At 36.3% G+C, this 24,474-nt stretch overlaps 1 protein-coding gene across 2 annotated transcripts in view; it reads right to left on the bottom strand.

Annotated features, from left to right (window-relative positions):
* Positions 1 to 24,474, bottom strand: part of BARD1 (BRCA1 associated RING domain 1) — an 84,291-nt gene that overhangs the window by 8,725 nt on the left and 51,092 nt on the right. For both annotated transcript variants that reach the window (XM_043910134.1, XM_043910135.1), the window contains 3 exons: positions 13,380 to 13,488; positions 6,920 to 7,052; positions 6,060 to 6,152 (listed from right to left, as the gene is read on the bottom strand). In XM_043910134.1, coding sequence (XP_043766069.1) covers positions 6,060 to 6,152; positions 6,920 to 7,052; positions 13,380 to 13,488 — 335 coding nt within the window. The remainder of the gene's footprint in view (positions 1 to 6,059; positions 6,153 to 6,919; positions 7,053 to 13,379; positions 13,489 to 24,474) is intronic.

Here is a 24,474-nt window from a genome sequence, read left to right as displayed (position 1 = left end):
CTACCATTTCAGGTAAACTTTCCTTGTGCCCTGATTTTATTATTTTTTGATATAGAGGTAAGCAGCTCAATTCCCAAACTACTGCTTAACTCAAAGTCATTAACTCTTAACTCATTAAGGCAGTTCCGGCTACCTAAGCAACATCTGGAACCTGCATACTAATGCAGCTTATGAATTCTGGGATATGATCTTTTTTTTAAAAAAAGAGTCTTGTACCATCCAGAAATGTACTTCTTTATTCTAAATCTCCAGTAACCACTCTTGCCTCCTACTTCATAAAGCCATACAAATCTATGGATGTGTATTTTCATTTTAGCTACATGAGCCACTGATGATGTTCATTAGTTTATATTAAGTTTAGTCACTTTTCCTAGTTTTAGAAGACAAAAAAGGATTACACAAATGGGAGTAGGTTCCTGAATCCACAGCTACATACAAATGATTATAGAATTCAATGAAGACAGAATAAAGCTTTAACATGGAAATCTGTCAAAAGCTCCAAATTCCAAATGTCCAAAGGGGAAATGATCCCTCGATGAAGCCACAGAACGTGCTCTCTCTTCAAAAGCCAGAGCAATAAACAAACTCTTATTTTAAAGAACTGTTATTCTTCTGGAGCCAGTGGCTATTTGCACTGACAATTAGAATTAAATATTACTCTCAGCCAACGCTAAATGTTATCCTAAAAAAAAAATAAAAATACAGAATCAAAAATTTTATGTCAAAATCAAAAATCCTAATAAATATGTCATTAGATCCAAACTAGAAACTAATATAACTCAAGAAAACTGAATATTAGTAAATTTCCTTTCTGATTCTATTAAAAATGAACACCCAAGTTGTGAAAACAAAACAAAACAAAAAATTATCTTTTTTAGGTGCTTTTCTAAGTGGGGTTTTTAGTCAAATAGGCTATCATATCACTAAACTTTAGACAAAAGGAAATTGTTTTTAAGAGGAAACTTTCTACAACAATGACAAAAATGGGAAAACAACTTTTATTCTCACTGTAATTTTTTAAAAATTGGATGGCAAGTAAAAGAGCTAAATCCAGTATCATGAAATTTCACAGTGAGGATGAAAGGACAATAAAATGAAGGCTGAAAACATAAAAGGTAAATACTCGTCTCATGCCATCATAAACATTTGGACTTAGAAATCAACTGTCACAAATTATCAGATTTTGCATTTTCATATAAATATCATTGAACAATTGTTTATTTTTGGCTATATTTTAAGCCAATATTCTAATTACAAGCATATTTATACATAAAAATATATTTCCTCATAAGACAGTTTGCTAAGTTTATTTATTTTACTTAATGCATATTGAGAAGCAGGTCAACTTCTATCACAAAAATATATTACTGTATGATAAAAATTTGCTTAGGCAAAATTTGGTATCAATTCTAAAACCTTGTATTATGAATAACAATATTAAAACAATCCTTCTCTTTATAAATGTGGTTAACGAACAAAGTCAGTCTAATATCCAAAAATTTTCCTAATAAAATACTTTAAAAACTCATACTTGGTGCTCTTTCTTCATCATATATTTAACACAAATTATTTATGTAAGATGTCTATGTTCATTGGACAATAACCATATTAAAATGTATCTGGCTAGATCTGCGTAACAGGTATAATAAATTCATTGTATCAGATTGAAGTAATATATACACATAGGATCTAATTTCCCTGATTAAGAATGAAACCATTAACTCCTCAATAAATATTGAGAAAAGGTCAAAAAGAAGATCTAATTGTTGTTAGAATTTAAGAATTTGAATTTCTTCCTAAAACATTTAAGACATATATTGATGTTAAAACTGCTATAAACAAATAGCAATCCTACCTACCAATCCATGACTGTTTACTTCCTTTGCCTGTACATATTCACACATTTATGTAATATTGACAGAAAAGATGTAAATGTTTTATGCTCTTTAAAAAGTTTAAACAAATATGTTTTTCATATTTCAGACCTAAGTTATCATATAAAAGTATAAATTTTTTTCAGAAAATATCTTTAAGCATTTCAGAATTTTCTTAATTTTCTGACACTCTAGTTATTCCCCCCTATTTCTTGTTATAAGAAATAACAATATAAATCAGGTTTTTTTCCTTCTCTATTACTTGCTTGGGGTATATCTCAGAAATAGGACTATCATTATATTAACATGTTATTATTATTTTTTCTTAAGACAGTCTTTGGTAAAAGATTTCTGTAAGCATGAAGTTGCCTAACTAATCTTAGTTGATAGAAATGTTTTGGTATATTTATTTTTTGATAATTAGCAAAAATATGAATAAAATTTTTCCTTTAAAAAATTTCACAGCACTCTCAATATCCATTTAAAGAAAATTTTAATTGAAAAACATCTTCATTAATCTGATTATGAAGTTATTTATAAAATGATGATGTAGTGATTGCCTTTTAGGTTCCATCTTCCACATCTAAAACAAAAACAAAGCAACACTGTATCTGGCTCTTCCTCTCCTCACAGATAAAAGTCCAGAGTAAAATGTTTGGCACATTCCCACACCAATTTCCTTAGGTGCTAAGGTCTTTCAAAACTTCTACATTTTATTTCAACTCAGAAGATGGTGGGGAAGAGGAAGAGATTATGAAAGAAAAGATGACGGCCATCTGCTCTCCCCTTCACAATGAGATGAGAAATGAAGAGGCAGAATTCAATTTTTTCCGAAAAAAAAAAAAAAGGTTAGGCTAGAGATTTGAAAGCAGTGTACTGAAAGAATAGTTCAGTAAAATATATATTCTCTTTCTGAAGGTTAGTTTACATCTTTAGGTTGCAGTTCCATCCTCTTCATTCTCTAAGAGGTGAATACAATTTATATATCTCTTTCATTCTAGCCACCTCTTTAATTACCAAAATCACCCTGTACAGGGATGGTTATTAGTTTCCCGTGAGGAATCGGCACCAAAACTAGGACTAAAGTAGAATCTCAGGCACAAATTCAATCTTGAAGAAGGAACTTTCCTATCTGTACCTCCTCTTTCTGTAAAATAAATACCATCCGATAAAATACCTGTAAAATAAACATGATGAGAGAGAATGCCTGGTACAATAGCATAATTATGGCCTCTTCTTAGAATGTTCATGCAAAGTTCATTAACTATGACACTATAAGATGCTCCATATATGTAAAGTAGAAAAGTAAGAGATACTAACCAGTTAAGAGAAAAATACATTTAAACAGAAAACTTCCAGTTAAATTTGGATCCAAGGAATCCAGACTGTTTTATATAATTATTTTTGTTAATTTATTTAAATTTGTTTAATTTTTTAAGTAAGTCAATTCCCTATAGAGAAAGTTTACATGAAACTTCCTCTTCAGTCTACTTAGTTTATGGAAAATACTGAAAAAGTTAATACTAAACATTCTATAGAGTTCAGCCAATAAAGATTTTGTCTTTCAGGCAAGTTAGTGAACATCTCAAACACAAAATCTAGTTTTAATAACTCATAGATCTTTGTGATTAGTTTTGAAAGCTTTGGCCCACCATATTGTTCCTTAATATAGATGATTTTCAACTAATTTTGAATAGCTCTGAACATGTTTTTAAAAATCACACTAAGTTGCCTGACATTAAGAACAACACAAAACCACAGAAAAATATATTAGGATAGAGAGTGTTCTTGCAACTAAACCCAGCAACTATTTAAATTCATTGTCTCAAACCCTGAACCTATTCCTCTTTGGACTTTGAATTAGAAAATATGGGGATATGAAGTTCAGTAAGAGATTCCATCCACCTTTTATCCTAAAAGAACCATTGATATTAGAGTATGTTATTCACTACTGTGACAATCACCAAATAGCACACTATTAAGTCAGCTTGAGTCCATCAGTGATTCTATAAAAATGACATGGCCAAGCCATTAAAGTGACAAAACTTCCATTTCTTAAAGAAGGCAGATTTTATGGAAATGAATCATGTAGTCTGTATATGTAACAAGATGCAAGTTCAGCAAATTCACAAGAACTAGACTTACAGGGTAAGTGGTAAGTGCCTTAATATTTAAAATTTCGCATAGCTTCTTTATTACTGAGATTCTTGTTACTATGAAAATCCATTCCTTTCTATAACCACTGGCAAGGTTTCTGGCAAAAGTTCAGTATAAAAACATCTATAATCATGGAAACATTTTAGGTCAATTTTTAAAATACTGAGGCCCAATAAGACTTGACACAGATCTAAAAGGGAAACAAAGGTCCAAAAATAAGAGACTAAAGAAAAAACTTTTTTTCTACATAAATGGCCAATCAGTCCAACTTCTTCTCATACTTTTTGGCTGACTGGCAGAGCAGAGTAACAGATACAGACTAGAACAGATAGAGTGGCACTGCTAGTTATATATGTCACAGACCACATCAGTGGAGACAACCATCACAAGAAAAGTGGTAGCTGTATTTCGTTGAGATGAATATCAACCGCTAAAAGAAAACTTTTTACCAACCAAGTTAATTTCAAACAGATTAAATTAATAATAAAGGCTTTGACTGAATCAAGCAACTCTACCATAAAACCTTGAAAGTACAAATCTATAAAACAAAAGATTTTTCAAAACGAACTCTTACCCACCATTTGCTTCTTACAAAGAAAATTTCATTAAAAAACACTCACTATTCTTTAATTTTTTAGTTTGAAATAATTATAGATTCACAGGTGATTGCAAAGAAATGTACAGGAAAGTCTCATCACTCTTTTTCTAGTATCCAGTGTTAATATCTTACACAACAATAGCATAAATATCAGCACCAAGAATTTGACATTGATACAGTCCAAAGAACTTACTCAGATTTCATCATACATTCACCATTTGTGTGTGTGTGCACACACAGACCTGACATTTAATCATATATGTAGACTGTGTAACACAACTACCTCTAAGATCAATATATTCAACTGTCTCATAACAGGACTTCCCAGGTCCCTCTTTAACAGACACTATTTTTTTTATAAACAATCAGTTAGCAAAAAGGTCATTTCATTGTCCTACTTTAGCTATCATATCAAAAGTAGAAGATACTTTAGTGATTGAGGAGTAGAAAATAAGCTTGTATGAGCTTTCTTTTTATTTTGTTAAGTTCTAGGTAAAAAACGGCAACCCACTCCAGTACTCTTGCCTGGGAAATCCCATGGACGGAGAAGCCTGGTAGGCTACGGTCCATGGGGTGGCAAAGATCAGACAATACTGAGCGACTTCACTCAGGTAAAACAAACAGGTGAGAGCTGGGAAGGTGAGAGGCAGCTGCAAAGGGGAAGGTGGTTGACTGAAAGGAATAACAGGAACACATTTTCATCAGAGGTTTAGAGAATAGCTAGTGTAATTACCCCCAATCAGGTGGTACAAGGCAGTTTCAATTTCCAAAGACCTTCCTAAAACAAACCATATTAGCTGAGAGAGCTATAGAGAGTTATGCAGGTAAGTTTTTAGATATCACAAAGAAAAGCAATAAACTAATTTCATTTAATAGTCATATATTTAGAACAAGCATTTATTAAGTTAAATATATCACATAATGGTAATATGGGCTTCCCAGATGACTCAGTGGTAGAGAATTCATCTGCCAAGCAAGAGACATGGGTTCGATTCCTAGATCAGGAAGATGCCCCAAAGAAGGCAATGGCAACCCACTCCAGTACTCTTGCCTGGAAAATCCCATGGACAGAGGAGCCTGTCTGACTACAGCCCATGGGGCCACAAAGAGTCCGACATGACTGAGCGACTGAACAACAATAATGGTAACACAGATTGCTTAAGCTTACAGGTCTATTACAGGATCCCTTACTCTGGGTTAAAATAGTTGGTATTACAGGAAGATTTTGAAATGAAAACATACTTATATATATTTACCAAGAACACCTAAATGACACCATTAATATGAAAAGCTTTTTCAAAATGTAGGGACTAAACATAAGTAAAAAACATTAGCATAAGGTCCTTAAATAATTACTGGAAATAGTGCAGTATAAAAATGAAATTAGTCTAGTTAATTCCCTTTGTAATTCTCCCAAATCCAATACTTACATTCAAATTTTAGGATCCAGCATCCACTGAGAATTCCAAGCATATATTTCAGGGTGCTTTGAACTGTATCACCAGGAACAATGACATGAGTTACTAGAATATAAAAAAAGCAGTAAGAGAAACAGAAATATAAACCAAAATAATTATTTAACTAGTCCACTTACATCTGAATTTTCCTCAAAGGCAACAATTTTTATACTTCAGTAAAGTATATACTTCAGTAAAGACTTCTTTAGTTTTATTCTTATTTATTCTTATTCTTATTTAGTTTTATTCAGATCATAAACCATAAATCTTAAAGCCACACAGAGTGCATGTGTGTGCTCAGTCGTGTCTGGGTCTTTGTGACGCTATAAACTATAGTCTGCCAGGCTCCTCTGTCCACGGGATTCTCCAGGCAATACTAGAATGGGATGCCATTTCCTCCTCCGGGATATATTCCCAACTCAGGGATCAAACCCACATCTCCTGCATTGGCAGGTGGATTCTTTTACCACTGAGCCACCTGAGAAGCCCAAAGCTATATTGGCCAAAGCAAATTTCTTTTCTATTTCCAATTACAACTAAGGAATTAAAGCATTACATCGTTCGACCATTTATCTGTCATTAGCAAACTCATAAAATTGCTCTTCTGACATATGCCCTAAAATATGGCAAAGCTTTAAACTTTGTATTTCCTAACCAAATGAAGACTGTAAGTAATTTATAACCATAGAAACATTTTAGAATTATTACCAGATTCAAAGTACATAGTCAGATTCCAATGGGTAAAATGTATAAATTATCAAGGTGAGTTCTACAATGGAATTACCCATTTAAAATTCTCTTCTACCAAAACTAAATAAATAAATAATCCTCACCTGTACTGTCAAACTCAGCACATTTTTTAGCCTTAAGAATCGCTGCAAGCTCACTGAGCATTTTCTGTTGTTCGGAAGAAAGTCCACTGCCTATAAGTGCAAGAGGCCCATCCCGACGCTGACCAGTGTTTACCTGCCAACAGAAGAGGAGACGCCACAGTGTCAAAGACATTTAAGGCTAGAGAAAGATTAAACTGAGTTTCACTTGATATGAGCCTGGATTTCATTCCTTGGTTTACTTTATCTAGTAATTCCCGATAATTTCCACTGAATCGTCACTCAGAACCTTAATGCTCAATGCATCTGAATAACTGTTTTTCTATTTCTTTACCCCTTGCCCCCAATAAAACACTATTTATGATACCTCTCTACACCTAGGGTGTCTTGTTTCCTCGATTTTAAAGTGGATTTCTCTAGGGTTTTAGAACTTCATTCTGTTACCAGTAAGCCTCACCTTTTTTAAAAAGTAACCCCAAATACCCACTTAAAATGATCAACTCTCTACCCTCCCCACAAACTAACTTACTCCAACAGAGCTAAACCCAACCTGATGTGTTTAAACTGAGATTATGTAAAAAATGAAAAAAAACTAAAGCTTCTAGAACAGTACTGATCTCAAAGACAGAAAACAAAATTTTAACAGTGAAAGAATTATTTCTCAAAACCAACAAAGTAAAAACAGACAAGGGAATACCGAAGTTATTATATCAGATTCACCAACAGAAATAATTCAATGCAGTTTATGAAAAGGAAAGTGTTCTAAGATTAATATTTTCACTTTAATAAAAAGACTTAGAACTTACCGGAGACAAAAAAAAGACAAGAATAAAAAGAAGGCACCAGTGGATACTGTCAAAGATTACAAGTGAAAGATTCAGAGAAACAATGGGACTGTGTTTTCAATAGCAGCCAACAGAAATTTAATAAATGAAACTGGAATGAGAGTTAGACAAAAGCTACCTGATGAAGAAAAGCAATGACCCAGCAGATAAGAAAGAAAGGGTAAATGAGCACTACTGTATTACAAGATAAAAGGAAAGACACAATAATTTTCAAATACAACACAAAGGGCCCGCCTACATGTATGAGTGTCTAGGTATTCTGGACCTCTGGGTTCTCAGAAGTTCCGCAGAACATGAGTGAACACTGCAGGTACAATTACCAGTATAGCTCAGCAACTAGATTGGAGGAAATTTATATTTAAATATTCACTTCACATATCTGAATAATGGCAATTTATCTGGTGTGATGCCCTACAATATTACATGTAAATTGCTGGCTACATCTCTAAATAGACTGATCTCAATAATTCATTCACTCAAAATGCATTAAATAGGATTCTACTATGTATTAAGTCAGTATGTATTCGTGACAGTTTAAAAAACACTTCTATAAAGTTTTTCTAATGACAATATTCAGCACTTAAAATTTCAGCTTCCTGAACTACTCTTCTTGAAGGTTCAAGCTATAGAGGTTTTACCGGACATGCAGCGCACACACCACACACATGCTGACATCACATTTCTGTCCATTTGTCTTTCCTACTCACTCAGTTATAAGACGAGGTAACCATGTTTAACCTAAACACTGTAAACACTCCATAGCATGAAAATAGTTCAGTCTACTTTATCAATCAATTACTACATTTTAATCATATTAAAAAACAGCATTTCAAATATTCTTGTCAGTTTACAAATGAGCATCATCAAGTAGTTCTAAATGGAACACATTACTGTTCAATTTTTATAACTCCATTTCAGCTAAATGAGTTCTCTACACAAAATAAAAAGTGAAAAGATGTCAATTGTAAATATAGCATATGATACTACTTCCATCAACCTCAGGAAAGCACCAAAGTGGGTCAAGCACTTTTCTATCTAGTTTCTAAGTTTGAATAAAAAATAGAAACTGGCACTAATTTCTCATAATTAAGGAAAGCTAATAAATAAACAAAATCAAGCAAAGAGCTGTCAAAGTCACATGTCTGATTTGGGGCAGGAGGTGGGGTGGGGAGGCATTTGATTTGAGTAAGCAGAGGGCTCAGAATCAGGAGATTCAAAAGCTGTTTGGAAAATATTCCAAAGGTTCAATATTCTGTTTTTAGAGAGATTAGATACTATGTACATTGACATTAAATAAACTTATCTAAGGAATAATTTGATATGAAACTTTTTCTTGGAAAAATTAGTTACTCTGAATTTATCAAAATTAATGAGTTTATCAAAAACAGAGTTTAAAAAACTACAACAAGAGCCAGAGGGAGTGAGGAAGCATGCCATGTGTACATCTGGCTCCCTACGTTTGTTCCTGGTGGAGAAAACTGCTAGCACCAAGGACCTGAAACGGGAACATGTCTGGGGGATTCAAGAAACAGCGAGGCAGCCTGTGTGGCTGAAAGAGATGAGTGAAGTCTGATGGTGTTTGGCGAAGCAGATCCCAGATCTTGTCTTTAGTGAGTATACACAAAGAAACAACTCTTTCAACTTAAGGAATTGTTACCATTCATGATCATTTCCTTAGCCAAGTACCTACCACTAAGAGAGTAAATAACGATATTCACTCACGGGTAGTGTCCATGTGACATGCAGAAAGTACAGGTTTCTTACATTTAACAAAAACACAAGAGTAATTGGACAGCTAAATTAAGAGGAAGATTGCCATGCTCAGATTCCAATAATACCATTAACAGTTAATCTTTATTTTTGACACAACTAAAATAATCCTTTTTCAGCTTTTTACATAAAAGAAATATTGGCAAATGACAACTCAGTTACATTATGTTCTGCCAGCAGAATCCAAGTCCAAATGAATAGAGTAAGGATCAATTTATAGTTAAGTACAGCAGGACCGAATGAATACTGACCTAAAATTTTCTTAATATTCTGAATTCAGTCAACTTCTAATTGATCTATTGGGGGGGAAAAATGCGTTTTTTTTTTTTTTTCCTATGGTCGGCTGCTGCTGCTAAGTCACTTCAGCTGTGTCCGACTCTGTGCAGCCCCAGAGACGGCAGCCCACCAGGCTCCCCCGTCCCTGAGATTCTCCAGGCAAGAACACTGGAGTGGGTTGCCATTTCCTTCTCCAACGCAGGAAAGTGAAAAACGAAAGTTAAGTCGCTCAGTCATGTCCGACTCTTAGCGACCCCATGGACTGCAGTCCACCAGGCTCCTCCGTCCATGGGATTTTCCAGGCAAGAGTACTGGAGTGGGCTGCCATTGCCTTCTCCGATGGTTGGCTAACCCTGAGCAAATCACACTATGTATCAGTTTTCTCATTTATAAAACAAGGAAATTAAACTGCTGATTTCTAGGTTCTCTTTCAGGTCTACAGATAGGGCACACTCACAAGGCTGATGCCTGGAGCAGGAGATGAAGAGTTTTCAAAGAATAAGGGTAACCAGCCTGTGATAGCATCTACTGTTATTCAGCTGCTCAGTCATGTCTGACTCTTTGCGACCCCATGCACTGGCTGCAGCATGCCAGGCTTCTCTGTCCTTCACGGTCTCCTGGAGTTTGCACAAACTCATGTCTACTGTGTTGATGACACCACCCAACTATCTTATCCTCTGTTGCTCCCTTCTCCTCTTGTCCTCAATCTTTCTCAGTATCAGGGTCTTTTCCAACGAGTTGGCTCTTTGCATCAGGTGGCCAAAGTATTGCAGCTTCAGCTTCAGTCCTTTCAATGAATATTCAGGGTTGATTTCCTTTCAGTTTCAGTTCAGTCGCTCAGTCATGTCCCACTCTTGGTGACTCCATGGACTGCAGACTGTAGACTGACTGGTTTGTTCTCCTTGTTGTCTCAAAGACTCTCAAGAGTCTTCTCCAGCACCACACTTCAAAAGCATCAATTCTTCGGTGCTCAGCCTTCTCTATGGTCCAACATTCACATCTGTACATGACTACTGGAAAAACTATAGCTTTGACTAGATGGACTTTTGTCAGTAAAGTGATGTCTCTGCTTTTTAATACATTGTCTAGGTTTGTCATAGTTTTTCTTCCAAGAAGTAAGTGTCTTTTAATTTCATGGCTGCAGTCACCATTTGCAGTGATTCTGGAGCCCAAGAAACGACCACCTCAAATTATAAACACCTTCAGTTACCTCCTCATCTTAAACAATCAGGTCAATCACTACTCTGCTGCCCTTACTGGACAAGAAGCCTTCTCTGAACATTTCTAGATTTCATTTTCCCCCATCTGAGCAGTTGTTAAGATACACTGAGTCCATCACCCCTCTCTCTTTAAAGCCTCTCATCTTCACTTCACACCCCCACCCCCCAACATCACTTGTAGTTCCAATCCTCTCCATTTCACATGGACACACAACAGCCTCCTCACCAGTCTTCAGCCCCAGCCCACCCTCACTATCCCCCAGAGTCCCGTTCCACTGAGACACATTGAGGGTGCCTCAGTGACTGGGGAATGAAGTCTCCACTCCTCCACAGAGAGTCAAGGTCTTTCACCCCCTGATCCCAACCCAGGTCTTTACCTCCACTTCCTCTTTAATGTACCTCATGATCCTCTCACACTACATTCTAGTTTCTCAAATTTCTAAAGCCCTTTATGTTTCCTTGTCTCTGAGCAGCTGTTCCTTAGATCCGGGCTGCTATTTCTGCTTCATGTACCTGATTGCAGTGGGCAATGAAAATCCATTCCTCACTCCTCCTAGACTCTATTAATAGAGTCCTAATTCTGTTCAGATACCCACTCTTCAAGGATTGACCCTATCTGCAACCACAATGTATGTCAAAAGCAATTATGTGACCAGTTCTGACCAATAAGACGTAAGAGGGAGTCCATTGGAAGGCTTCTGGGAAAGGTTTTATCATTAGCTAGACACTGTTGTATCTGGAATTGTGGCAATCATTCTACAATCACCAGGAGGGAGAATAGTGAGGACATAACCACCACACTGAAGATGGTGAAGCAGAAGAACAGAAAGAATTTAGATCTTTGGTGCAAGCTTTGCAACTGCTAAGCAAATTATAACAAGAGCTGTCGTATATCGAGATTATATAAGAGAATACACTCTTTAAGCATTTGAATGAATGTTTTCTGTTATTTGTAGCCAATATAACACAGTATTAGATATCTTGCTAAAACTTGTACCTTTAAAGGCTTACTTAGACATCATGTTACCTTCTCTTCTGATCCCTCCTAAAATCAGCTTCTTTCTTTAAGACTCTACTATATATTTGTATGGTATCTATTACAAATTCACTGCAGTGTGTAATAATTCTTTTTACATCCATATTCCCCACTAAACTATAGGTTCCTAAGGAATAGGCATTCTTCCCACAAGGCAGCAAATGGCACCCACATCTACTCCATTGCTAAAGTAAAAAGTGGAAGTGTTAGTCGCTCAGTGGTGTTCGACTCTTTGCAATCCTATGGACTGTAACCCACCAGGCTCCTCTGTCCATGGAAGAATACTGGAGGGTGTTGCCATTTCCTACTCCAGGGGATCTTCCCGACCTAGGGATCAAACCTGGGTCTCCCACATTGCAGGTAGATTCTTTACCATCTGAGAAAACAGTGAAGCCTAAGTCATATTAATTCTACTCTTTCTCCACACTTCACCCATAATCCATTCAAAGGTTCTGTTGGCAGTAACTCAAAAATACATACCAATCTCATTACTTCTCACAACTTCCGCTGCTGTTCCCCTAGTCCAGGTCATCATGGTCTCTCTCTCTTCTTTACCAAGAAACAGTCCAGGTAATCTCCCTGCTGCCCCACTCTTGCCACCACCCCGTCTTTTGATTAGAAGCTGCCAGAGTGAGCTTTCTAAAGCATAAATCAGATTATACCATTCCTTCCTTTAAATTCTTTCAGTGGTTTCCCCATTACTCTGAGACATGCCCTAGTCACCAGCAATAATGACTTTCTCTCTAACCTTCAAACACACCAAGGTCACCCACTGAGGGACCTACACACTTGCTGTTCCCTCTGCTAGGACACTTGTCCTCCAGATATTCACCTGGGTGCTCTATTGACATCAGGTTTCAGACCAAATATCAGTTCTTTAAAGGCCCTCCTCGATGACCCAGGTAAAATGGTACCTTTCTGGAAGCCCACAACCTCCAGTCTATTACATTCTATAAAGTCTTCTTCAAAGAACTCATTTGTAAGTTTCCAAAATTATTTTACTTATATTAGTTTATATATTCACAGTCTGTTTCTTTCCTAGCTCTCATTAGAAAGTATACTTCTTGAGAATAAGAGTTCTATCAGTCATATTTATTACTGTATGAATGCTACCTAAAATATGGAGGGGGGAAAACAATAAGTATTTGTTGATTTATTCTGATTATGTCTTTGAAATCACAGTAGCTACTACACAGAAAGTGCTCAATAACTGGTGAATGAAAGCAGTTCACTGACTGGAAATTTTGCCATTTTGTTCATTTTATAACAGATTTCAATAAAACACATAAATGTCCCAAGGCTACATCCATACTCACTACTGAGCAATGGCTGGTTGATGATGATTCCTTCTTCTCCGGCAGCAGCAACAGCGATTTCATATTTTTACTGTCTGCATAATCCACAGGCCGCAGACCAAATATGTTGCTGGTAAAATAAGTACAGATGGGTTTAAGTAAATAAAATGTGTGGTCTGATTTTTAACTAAATGAAACACTAGTAGAACAATTTTTTCAACTTCCCTAATAAGACACAATTTTTTAAAAATAAATGACTCAAGAATTCACATAAGGCATAAGAATCAAGTATTACAAGCTGCTGAAAAATAGAAAAAGATGTGAAATTTAACACCAGACCATTACAGGGACTATTCTTAACCGAATATATTGTTACTTAAACATGAATTTTTTTCACAACTCAGTATTGGTATTCAAATTCATATTTTAAAATATAGCTTCATTATCATTAATCACTATGGGCTGATTACATGCTTTCAAATGCAAATAAAAATCACTTACTGTAGCTGTTACAGGCTCTGTAGTTTATATAAACAAATACAGAAATTAGATAATTTCACAAGATAGGTATTTAGATTCACTAGAAGGAAAACTATGCCACATGACAATTTAATAAAGTAGTAAACAGGGCATTTTAAAATTAACTTTTAATATATATGTGCACTACAATCTATAATAATTACAGCCATCACAGAATAAACTGATGTAGTTCAGAAAGTATGTTGACGCAGACTTCCCAGCATGCACTAATTCGAGAGTCACAGAACATCACAATGGAAGAGACTTCAGACATGTGGCACAGCTGTTATTTCCCTGAGAGAAAGCTTCCACTGACTTGACAAAGGTCTTGCTTTCCTTCCATTCTTTCTAACAATATTCCCTATTGCCCATGATTAGTCTTTCAATCATAACTACACTGATAAAATCACAGCACTTTGTCTACCATTCCAATTCTTTACATATCGTTTCAAAATGATTTTAATGTATTATATCATGGCAGAAAAGTTTTCTAAACTGAACACGTCTTTTGAAATCTTCTCTGGTTTTTAGATTACAGGATATCCATACAACGGTCATTATTGTTCATGTAAAAAAATGCAATGTGTTAAACAGGATATAAAATTATAAACTTGGTACAATACGAGCTTTTAAACTTGTATCAAATGTGTAGGAAAAGATCTGGATGGAAACAAGGAAACATCAAGAGGGAGAGGAAGGAAGAAGGTGTCAAATCTGAGAGCACAGAGATGAGAGATATGAGCACCTACTGGGTTTAGAGCCAAGGTCATTAATGATCTTAGAGAAAGCTGTTTTGATGGCAAAGTGGGAAAAGAAATGAACCACAGCAAATGTTTCTCTAATGACTGCTTTTCACAACTATCAGGTTTAGTCACTCTTTCTCCTTGGGAAAGTGCTACGTAACCTCTGGACAATGTGTATTCTCAGATTCCCTTACATGCCCAAGTCCTATAGCGTGTGTCTTTCTTCTGGAAATAGTTTTTCTCAAACCAAAGTATAATACAGTCATTTATATTTCAGCTTTCTGATTACAAAAAAATGACACCAGTTACTGCACTGGAAATTGGGTCCTCCCAATTATACATTTAAAGCAGGAGTGGGGGCTTCCCTTGTGGCTCAGCTGGTAAAGAATCTGCCTGCAATTTGGGAGACCTGGGTTCAATCCCTGGGTTGGGAAGATCCCCTGGAGAAGGAAAAGGCTACCCACTCCAGGATTCTGGCCTAGAGAATTTCATGGACCGTATAGTCCATGGGGTTGCAAAGAGTTGGACAGGACTGAGCGACTTTCACTCTCAAAGCAGATAAGGTCATTTTCTTTCAAAAGGGAACTGATCTCATCCACTATACTTGACATTTCTCAATTTTATTATCTGTTTTCCCCTGTACCAAATATACAATCTCCTCAAATACATACTTTGTAAGTATGACAATCAAAAAGGAAGGAATCAATATGCTAGATCTTATATCCCCATATGCAAAAATAAACAAAAAAAAGTCACACTATATGCATCCAAAAAAAAAAAAAAATCAATCAGTGCACACATAAGGACTTTTTATCAAAGACAAATGTAGATTTCTCCAAGGAAATGAAATTTAAGAGCCCAATCAAGTGTACAGTAATGCACAGTAACTACAGCACAATTATTTCACACAAATACAAACTAAAGAGCACCATGACAACATTTAAAAATGTTAAATGAAAGTACTTTCCAAAGAACCAAATCAGCTTACAAAGGCTTTAAATAAAAAATAAACAGTGGTCTCTGAACAAGGAAGATGCTTTTACAAGTCTTAAAAAAACTGCTTCATAAAATGACTAGCAAGATTCTAGTCATTTAGAGTCCTTACTACACAAAGCTTACTACCTCATATGGTTTTTAAACATGTGATTTCTCTACCTGGATTATGGATGGCTTCTGCTTATACACAATTTGCTAAACCCTTAGCCTTCCTGCATTGCTAACAAACTGGAGAATGGCACATTAAAAATGCTACTGAGACAATCAGTTAACCCTTAGTCCTGCATCATGGGACATGTAGTCTATTAAATCCTGTCATAATACTGCTTTGCTATGGACCACTGAAATTTGGAATTAGACACAAGTTTTTATGTGACACCTTCAAAAACCATAGCAAGAGATGACAGAGCATATGTAACATTTCTCCTTTATTATGTGGGCACAAAAAAGGCGTAAAACTTTTTCCCCGTAATGATATATTTGAATGAATACTTGCTTACATATTTATGTCCAAAATCAGTTTAAAATATAATTAGATTTATTCTTTTTTTAAAAAATAGGTGATACATGGGGGAAAAGCCACAAGGGACTATTGAGGTGATCAATTATCAACTGAAGACATGACAAATCAATTATTCCCCATCACTATATAAGGAAGAAGTGTTTTATGTTTGCTTTAGATTTACTGCAATATCATGGATGCAGAATAAGTATCAATAACTTGCTATTAGACTGGGTTACCAAGGGAGCTTATAGAACAATTTTTTTCCTAAATGTTCTTAAATACAGCATATTCTTTATTTTCTGACATACTTTAATCTAAAACCTTAACCTTAAAACAGATTATTTGGGAGGGATACATAATACTCAGAAAACATTGTCTTTGCCTGTAATCCTTCTGAGGACAAATACTCTTTCAATAGATAAGTATAAAACTAAAAAGTATTAATCAAGACACAAATAATGAAGTGAAATGTGAGATAGATTTTACGGGAGGTTAAAAAAAGAAACATACAGTAACAAATAAAATGAACTCAAACTCAGGACTAGAAACTAGTATTTGGAAGATGAATATGAAGGGCTTGTACAGGGAATAAGCAATGTGGTTGTTGAAATGGATGGAATTAATGGAAGAAAGCTTTCTATCAGGGTTGAAGAGCCTACTTACTATATGCTCATGTGTCTGAGCCAAATAGAACATAGAAAATTGAAAACTGTATGCAGGTCAAGAAGCAATAGTTAGAACCAGATGTGAAACAACGGGCTGGTTCCAAATTGGGAAAGGAGTACGTCAAGGCTGTACACTGTCACTCTGCTTACTTAATTTATATGCAGAGTACATCATGTGAAATGCCAGGGTGGATGAAGCACAAGCTGGAATCAAGGTTGTCAGGAGAAATATCAGTAACCTCAGATATGCAAATGACACCACCCTCATGGCAGAAGTGAAGAGGAACTAAAGAGCCTTGTGATGAAGGTGAAAGAGGAGAGTGAAAAAGCTGGCTTAAAACTCAACATTCAAAAAACGAAGATCATGGCATCTGGCCCCATCACTTCACGGCAAACAGATGGGGAAACAATGGAAACAGTGGCAGACATTATTTTCTTGGGTGCCAAAATCACTGCAGACGATGACTGCAGACATGAAATTAAAAGATGCTTGCTCCTTGGAAGAAAAGCTATCACCAACCTAGACAGTGCATTAAAAATCAAAGACGAAAAATAAAAAAAATAAAAAATAAAAAGCCAAGACGTCACTTTGCTGACAAAGGTCTGTACAGTTAAAGCTAGGGTTTTTCCAGTAGTCACGTCCAGATGGGAGAGATGGACCATAAAGAAGACAGAGCTCCAAAGAATTGATGCTTTTGAACTGTGGTGCTGGAGAAGACTCTTGAGAGTCCCTTGGACTGCAAGTTCAAACCAGGCAATCCTAAAGAAAGTCAACTCTGAATTCATTGCAAGGACTGATGCTGAAGCTCCAACACTTTGGCCATCTGATGCGAAGAGCCAACTCACTGGAAAAGACCCTGATGCTGGGAAAGATTGAAGGCAAGAGGAAAAGGGGGTGACAGAGGATGATACGGACATAAGTTTAAGCAAATTCCAGGAGATGGTGAAGGACAGGGAAGCCTGGAGTGCTGCAGTCCATGGGGTTGCAAAGAGTCGGATATAACTGAGCAAATGAATGCCACAAATAAAGCATAAAGAATAGTCGTTAGAGACAAAGACAGTATGTAGCTGTGAAAACAGAAAAACATAAATGGCTACTGGCTAAACTATGGGTCAATGCAACACCAATATAATTAAAACTATTTTCAGAATATAGGAAAACATCCACATCTTCACTGCTGAATTTACATGTAGTACATGACGGTATATTAACAACTTTCATATGCACCATTTTTGACAGTTCAGTTCTCTTAATAACCTATCAAAGAAAGCTCTTTATGATTCAGTGAATGGCAAATGACTACATATAGATAACATATTTATCAATACTACATCATAAAAACTGATTAAGTAAAACATTTTATATAGTCACTTGAGAGTCCCTTGGACTGCAAGGAGATCCAACCAGTCCACCCTAAAGGAGATCAGTCCTGGGTGTTCTTTGGTAGGACTGATTTTGAAGCTGAAACTCCAATACTTTGTCCACCTGATGCGAAGAGCTGACTCATTGGAAAAGACCCTGATGCTAGGAAAGAATGAGGGCAGGAGGAGAAGGGGACAACAGAGGATGAGATGGTTGGATGGCATCACCGACTCAATGGACACAGGTTTGGGTAGACTCTGGGAGTTGGTGATGGACAGGGAGGCCTGGCGTGCTGCAGTTCATGGGGTCGCAGAGTCGGACACTACTGAGCGACTAAACTGAACTAAACTGAATCAGGGAAGTATCTTTCTGATTCCAATTTTTTTTTCTGTTTCTTCACAGCATAGTACACTGGTAAATTTTACCAGTTTTTTTCCTCTGCTATATTCCTGCTCTATTTCTTTAGTGCTGATTTTAAATAACTTTAAATATATAAATATATATTTAAATATATAAATATATATTTAAATATATTTCACAGTTTGGAAGGTATGACTGAAGATTTTAAATTTCTCTTCAAAAATCTAGTTTAAAATCTTTACTACAGAAAAATTAATGAGAAATGTTGGCGGGTCATTGTTACTGACCTGTAACTGACCAAAGTTAATAGATTCAACATAAAAATGTGTATATGTATTAATATACATAATGTATATATATCACAACTAGTAATAACCATTTACTTATTTAACACACATAGACTGAGTATATGTGCATGCAGCCTGCCCTCCATTTCCACAGGTTCCATATCCATGGATTCAACTAACAGTGAGTGGATCAAAAACATTAAAAAACAATTTTTTTTCTTTTTTTCAGAAAGTTCCAGAAACAAAATGAGTTTGTCATATACTAGCAACTATTTACATGGCATTACATTGTATTAAGTATTATAAGTAATCTAGAGGTGATTTAAAGTATATTGAAGGAAGTGCATGGTGGCACTAGTGGTAAAGAATCTGACTGCCAATGCAGGAGATGTAGAAGACCTGGGTTCAAGCCCTGGGTCAGGAAGACCCCTGGGGTAGGAAATGGCAACCCACTCCAGTATTCTTGCCGGGATGACCCCATGAACAGAGGCGCCCCTAGTGGGCTACAAGCTATGGGGTCGCAAAGAGCTGGACACGACTGAGGCAACTTGACATGCACAAGCAGGCACATGTGTAAGTTATATGCAAATACCATGCCACGTTATTTAAGGGACCTGAGCACCAGATTTTGGTATCCATGGGGGGACTGTTTCCAAGTCCTTTCTGGACACCAAGAGGCAATTCTGTACACCTAGGGGAAAAGATACAAACATCTTCTTGTAGTAAGTTTGGCAAACAGTCATGCACTCAAGTACTTCTAAGTTCTCTTGGTCACTAAAGAACCAATGAGATAAAAGGGCCTCACAGAGCTCAGTGGGGCAAAAGCCAACGAAAGAAAACAGGAAGAACTTTAAAGCCTGGTAAAGCTGCTCAGACACGAAAGGACAAACAATAAAAGGGGTACAGAAGTAGAATAAGAATCTCCCAGGAGAGAGAAGAGCTTGTGTGAAGGCCTTGACATGAGCTAGTGTGGAAAATGAGAAACACCAAAAAATATAAAGAGAAGAGCAAGAAAGAAGAAAAGAAGAGGGAGAAAGACAGAGAAGAGAAAGAATGCAGTGTTCTGGAAATGTAAACTGTGACCTGAAACGAAAAGGAAGGAGCTGAAGAGGTGGACTGTCTCCCAAGGACGTGAGAAACCCTGAAGAGCTCCATGAACATCTGTCAGCAGGAGGGAGGCATCAATAGAGCAGGACAGCTGAGAGCTGCGGTTACACAATCAGACAGCCTGAATTTAGATTCCACCTCTGCCACTCAATAGCTGTATGACTTCAGAGGTATTTAATCTCCTATGCCTCTTTTCTCATCTGTAAAATGGGAATACAACCCACTTTGTAGGATTAATATATGTAAGGACCAAGTGAATTAATGTATCAAGAGCACTTAAGACAGTTCATGGCAGACAGTAAGAGCTCAATAATTGTTTGTTATTAATATTATCAGATTGGCATTTTGGGGGAGACAGAAACAAAATGAAGATTTGGGAATATAAGTAATATTTCAAGTATTGGCCTCTTCATTTTCCCCAATTTTATGACATACTTCAAGCATGCACGGATATGACAATATGGATGTGCACTAAAGGGAAGGACAGAAGTCTGGTTTTTTAGCAACATTAAAATACGTGCAGATTTATGTTGCCCTATATGCTTCCCAGGTGGCTCAGTGATAAAGAATCCGCCTGCCAAAGCAGGAGACACAGAAGACACAGGAGATGCAGGTTCAAGCCCTGGGATGGGAAGACCACCTGGACGAGGAAATGGCAACCCACTCTAGTATCCTTGCCTGGAAAAGCCCGTGGACAGAGGAGCCTGGCGGGCTATAGTCTATGGTGTCACACAGAGTTGGACACGACCTAGTGACTGAGCACACACACACAGGATACAACACAAGGATAAAAAAAAGATGAAAGGTACGTTGTAAAGGTAAAAAGTATAAATTACATGACTGAACATTCTTTTCCTCACTAGGATTCTTTTTCATCACTAAGGCTAATAAAAAGAAAGTACCCACTGGAGTATGTTTTAACATTTTCAGTTCTACCCCAAAGGCAGAGCTCAGAATACAGTATAGGCCTTCAATGTCCTGCCCCTCAAGAATGACAGAACAACTAATAAGGACCTACGGTATAACACAGGGAACTCTTCTCAACATTCTGTAGTGATCTATATGGGAAAACACTCTAAAAAGGAGTGGTTATATGTATACGTTTTGAGCAAACTCTGAAATTTAGTGAAGGACAGAGGAGCCTGGTGGGCTACACTTAATGGGGTAGCAAAGAGTCAGACATGACTTAGCAACTGAACAACAAACATGTATATGCTTATTTGATTTACTTTGTTGTACATCAGAAACTAACAGAACATTTTATATCAACTATATTCCAATAAAAACTTAAAAAAAAAAAAAAAGAATGGCAAATAGACACGCACCTACAGCTGTGCCCGAGATGAACTTGACCACTAGTACAAGGGGAGAAGGAGAGATAGGCAAATTTAAACTTGTACTTGCACATAGAAATCACTCTATCCCAAATAACACATGAAAGAAAGCAATTTTACTAATACTAAACCTATCACATATGACAGGATACCAAGACGGTCCACGATGAAATCCTTTATGAACAACTATGAAACTGCAAACACATAGATTTTAATTTTTCAAGTCACTTAATTTGTGGTGAAACAAGAAAAAGTAGAGAAATTCAAAAGGGCAACATGATTCTAAACAGCTATAAAATATAAATTATCTCTGCTATAGAAGATGAATATTTTAAAAATTAACAAGAGTAGTGGAATAATAAGTCCAATGGCCTATATACTATATTCTAACTAAGAATTCTATATCCTTGCAAAGAAAACTCTGTTAATAGCAGACCAAGTACCAAATCCTGAACTCTGTATTTCTGTTTAAAAAAAAAAAAAGCATATGATATGCTCCAAACACTCAATATAGTTCTGATGTGACTGGAATAATTCTGTTTTAGGTTCACTCTGAGACAAATAGAAGGCTGTGGGAAAGGATAGCCAATGAGGTTTTGAATAGTTACCAACACATTTTTGAGCAACAAAGAAACACAGAAGATATGAAATTTATTTTTAGATATGAAGCTGAAAACAGAATGAATTTTCCCTCCTGGGTAACAGACTGTTTTAGCCCTCAAGGGGTAAATGTCTCATGCAAAGCACAGTAAATTCCGAGCTAAGCAAATGAATACTATACTCAAATGCAACAGGCATTTAAAAAATGCCAACGTTTGCAGAGCAAGAGCTCAAAGTGCATTAAAAAGTATTCTAAGCAAATGTGACTTGCAAGAAAAAAGCAAAGAAACAGATTATTATAATTAAATCAAAATAAAAGATAAAGTAAGAAGTGTATACTATATGGCCTCAGATTTAACTACAAGATAGGTAACTTTGTTTCATAGTTCACAAGGACAATTTCAGGATAAGTTAAAAGGATAACAAAAAGTCCATCTTCTCTTTAGTACCTATATTCTACTGTTAATACATTAGAATTTCAGAGTGATAACTACTAGTAACCAAATTGAGAGCTATCTCCAAATATATAGTATGAAAGAGATAAACATAAATAATGTTATGTCAGGTTGGGGAGAAAGGACAGGGGATGGGAAAGAGGAAGTAGGGTGGGAATTATTTCGGTTAGATACTTTACTCCTGTACCCAAGAACAGAGAAGGTGGAGAGCATCCTGGTTATTTTTAAGAACTGTAAGTATGATTTTAGCATCGAAATCTGAGGGTAAAAAATGGAAGTTAAAACAACAAATGCAAAAGTCTTAAATAAATCCTAAGAAACTAATGCGAAGTATTAGTTTAAAGATTAACACAATACACTAAGTTTATCCCAAGAATGCAAGATGGAGTAATGTTTTCAAACGTGTTAATAACATCAACAGGCAAAAAATGTAACATCACCTCAAAAATCACTTAATAAAATAAAACCCAGTCTTGTTTAAAAATTGTAAAATACCCAGAAGATCTTCTTTTTTTTAAAGTTGAAGGGTAGGTGACTTACAATGTGCTAGTTTCTGGTATATAGCACAGTGATTCAGTTATACACACATACATGTATAAATATATACACATATATACACACACATATATATATTCTTTTTCAAATTCTTTTACGCTATGGTTAATTACAGGATATTGATACAGTTCCCTGTGCTACACAATAGGGCCTTGTTGTTTACCTATTTTATATAGTGGTTTGTATCTGCTAATCCCAAACTCCTAGTTTATTCCTCTCTTTCCCCCTTTCCCCTTTGATAACCATAAGTTTGTTTTCTATGTCTGTGAGTCTGTTTCTGTTTTGTAAATAAGTTCATTTGTATCATATTTTAGATTCCACATATAAGTGATATCATATGGTATTTGTCTTTTTCCTTCAGATTTACTCAGTATGATAATCTCTGATGTGATTACCTCTGATATGATAATCCAAGATAAATAGCACAGTATGACAGTACCAATATCAGATTGATTATATTCTTTGCAGCCAAAGATGGAGAAGCTCTATACAGTCAGCAAAAACAAGACCCGGAGCTGACTGTGGCTCAGATCATGAACTCCTTATTGCCAAATTCAGACTTAAATTAAAGAAAGTAGGGAAAATCACTACACCACTCAGGTATAAACTAAATCAAATCCCTTACGATTATACAGTGGAAGTGAGAAATAGATTCAAGGGATTAGATCTGACAGACAGAGTGCCTGAAGAACTATGGACAGAGGTTCCTGACATTGTACAGGAGGCAGGGATCAAGACCATCCCCAAGGAAAAGAAATGCAAAAAGACCAAATGGTTGTCTGAGGAGGCCTTACAAATAGCTGTGAATAGAAGAGAAGCTAAAGGCAAAGGAAAAAAAAACAGATATACCCATTTGAATGCAGAGTTTCCAAGAATAACAAGGAGAGATAAGAGCCTTCCTCAGTGATCAGTGCAAAGAAATAGAGGAAAACAACAGAATAGGAAAGATTAGAGATCTCTTCTCTAGTCTCCTCTTGATGAAAGTAAAAGAGGAGAGTGAAAAAGCTGGCTTAAAGTTTAACAGTCAGAAAACTAAGATCATGGCATCTGGTCCCATTACTTCATGGGAAATAGATGGGGAGACAGTGGAAACAGTGTCAGACTTCATTTTTGGGGGCTCCAAAATCACTGCAGATGGTGATTGCAGCCATGAAATTAAAAGATGCTTACTCCTTGGAAGGAAAGTTATGACCAACCTAGACAGCATATTAGAAAGCAGAGACACTACTTTGTCAACAAAGGTCCGTCTGGTCAAGGCTATGGTTTTCCCAGTGATCATGTATGGATGTAAGAGTTGAACTATAAAGAAAGCTGAGTGCCAAAAAATTGATGCTTTTGAACTATGGTGTTGGAGAAGACTCTTGAGAGTCCCTTGGACTGCAAGGAGATCCAACCAGTCCATCCTTAGGGAGATCAGTCCTGGGTGTTCATTGGAAGGACTGATGCTGAAGCTGAAACTCCAATACTTTGGCCACCTCATGAGAAGAGTTGACTCACTGGAAGAGACCCTGATGCTGGGAGGGATTGGGAGCAGGAGGAGAAGGGGATGACAGAGGATGAGATGGCTAGATTGCATCACTGATTCGATAGACATGGGTTTGAATAAACTCCGGGAGTTGGTGATGGA

The sequence above is a fragment of the Cervus elaphus genome, chromosome 8 (genome assembly GCF_910594005.1).
Source record: "Cervus elaphus chromosome 8, mCerEla1.1, whole genome shotgun sequence".
NCBI classification, from domain to species: Eukaryota; Metazoa; Chordata; class Mammalia; order Artiodactyla; family Cervidae; genus Cervus; species Cervus elaphus.
This window is presented reverse-complemented; position numbering and strand designations above follow the sequence as displayed.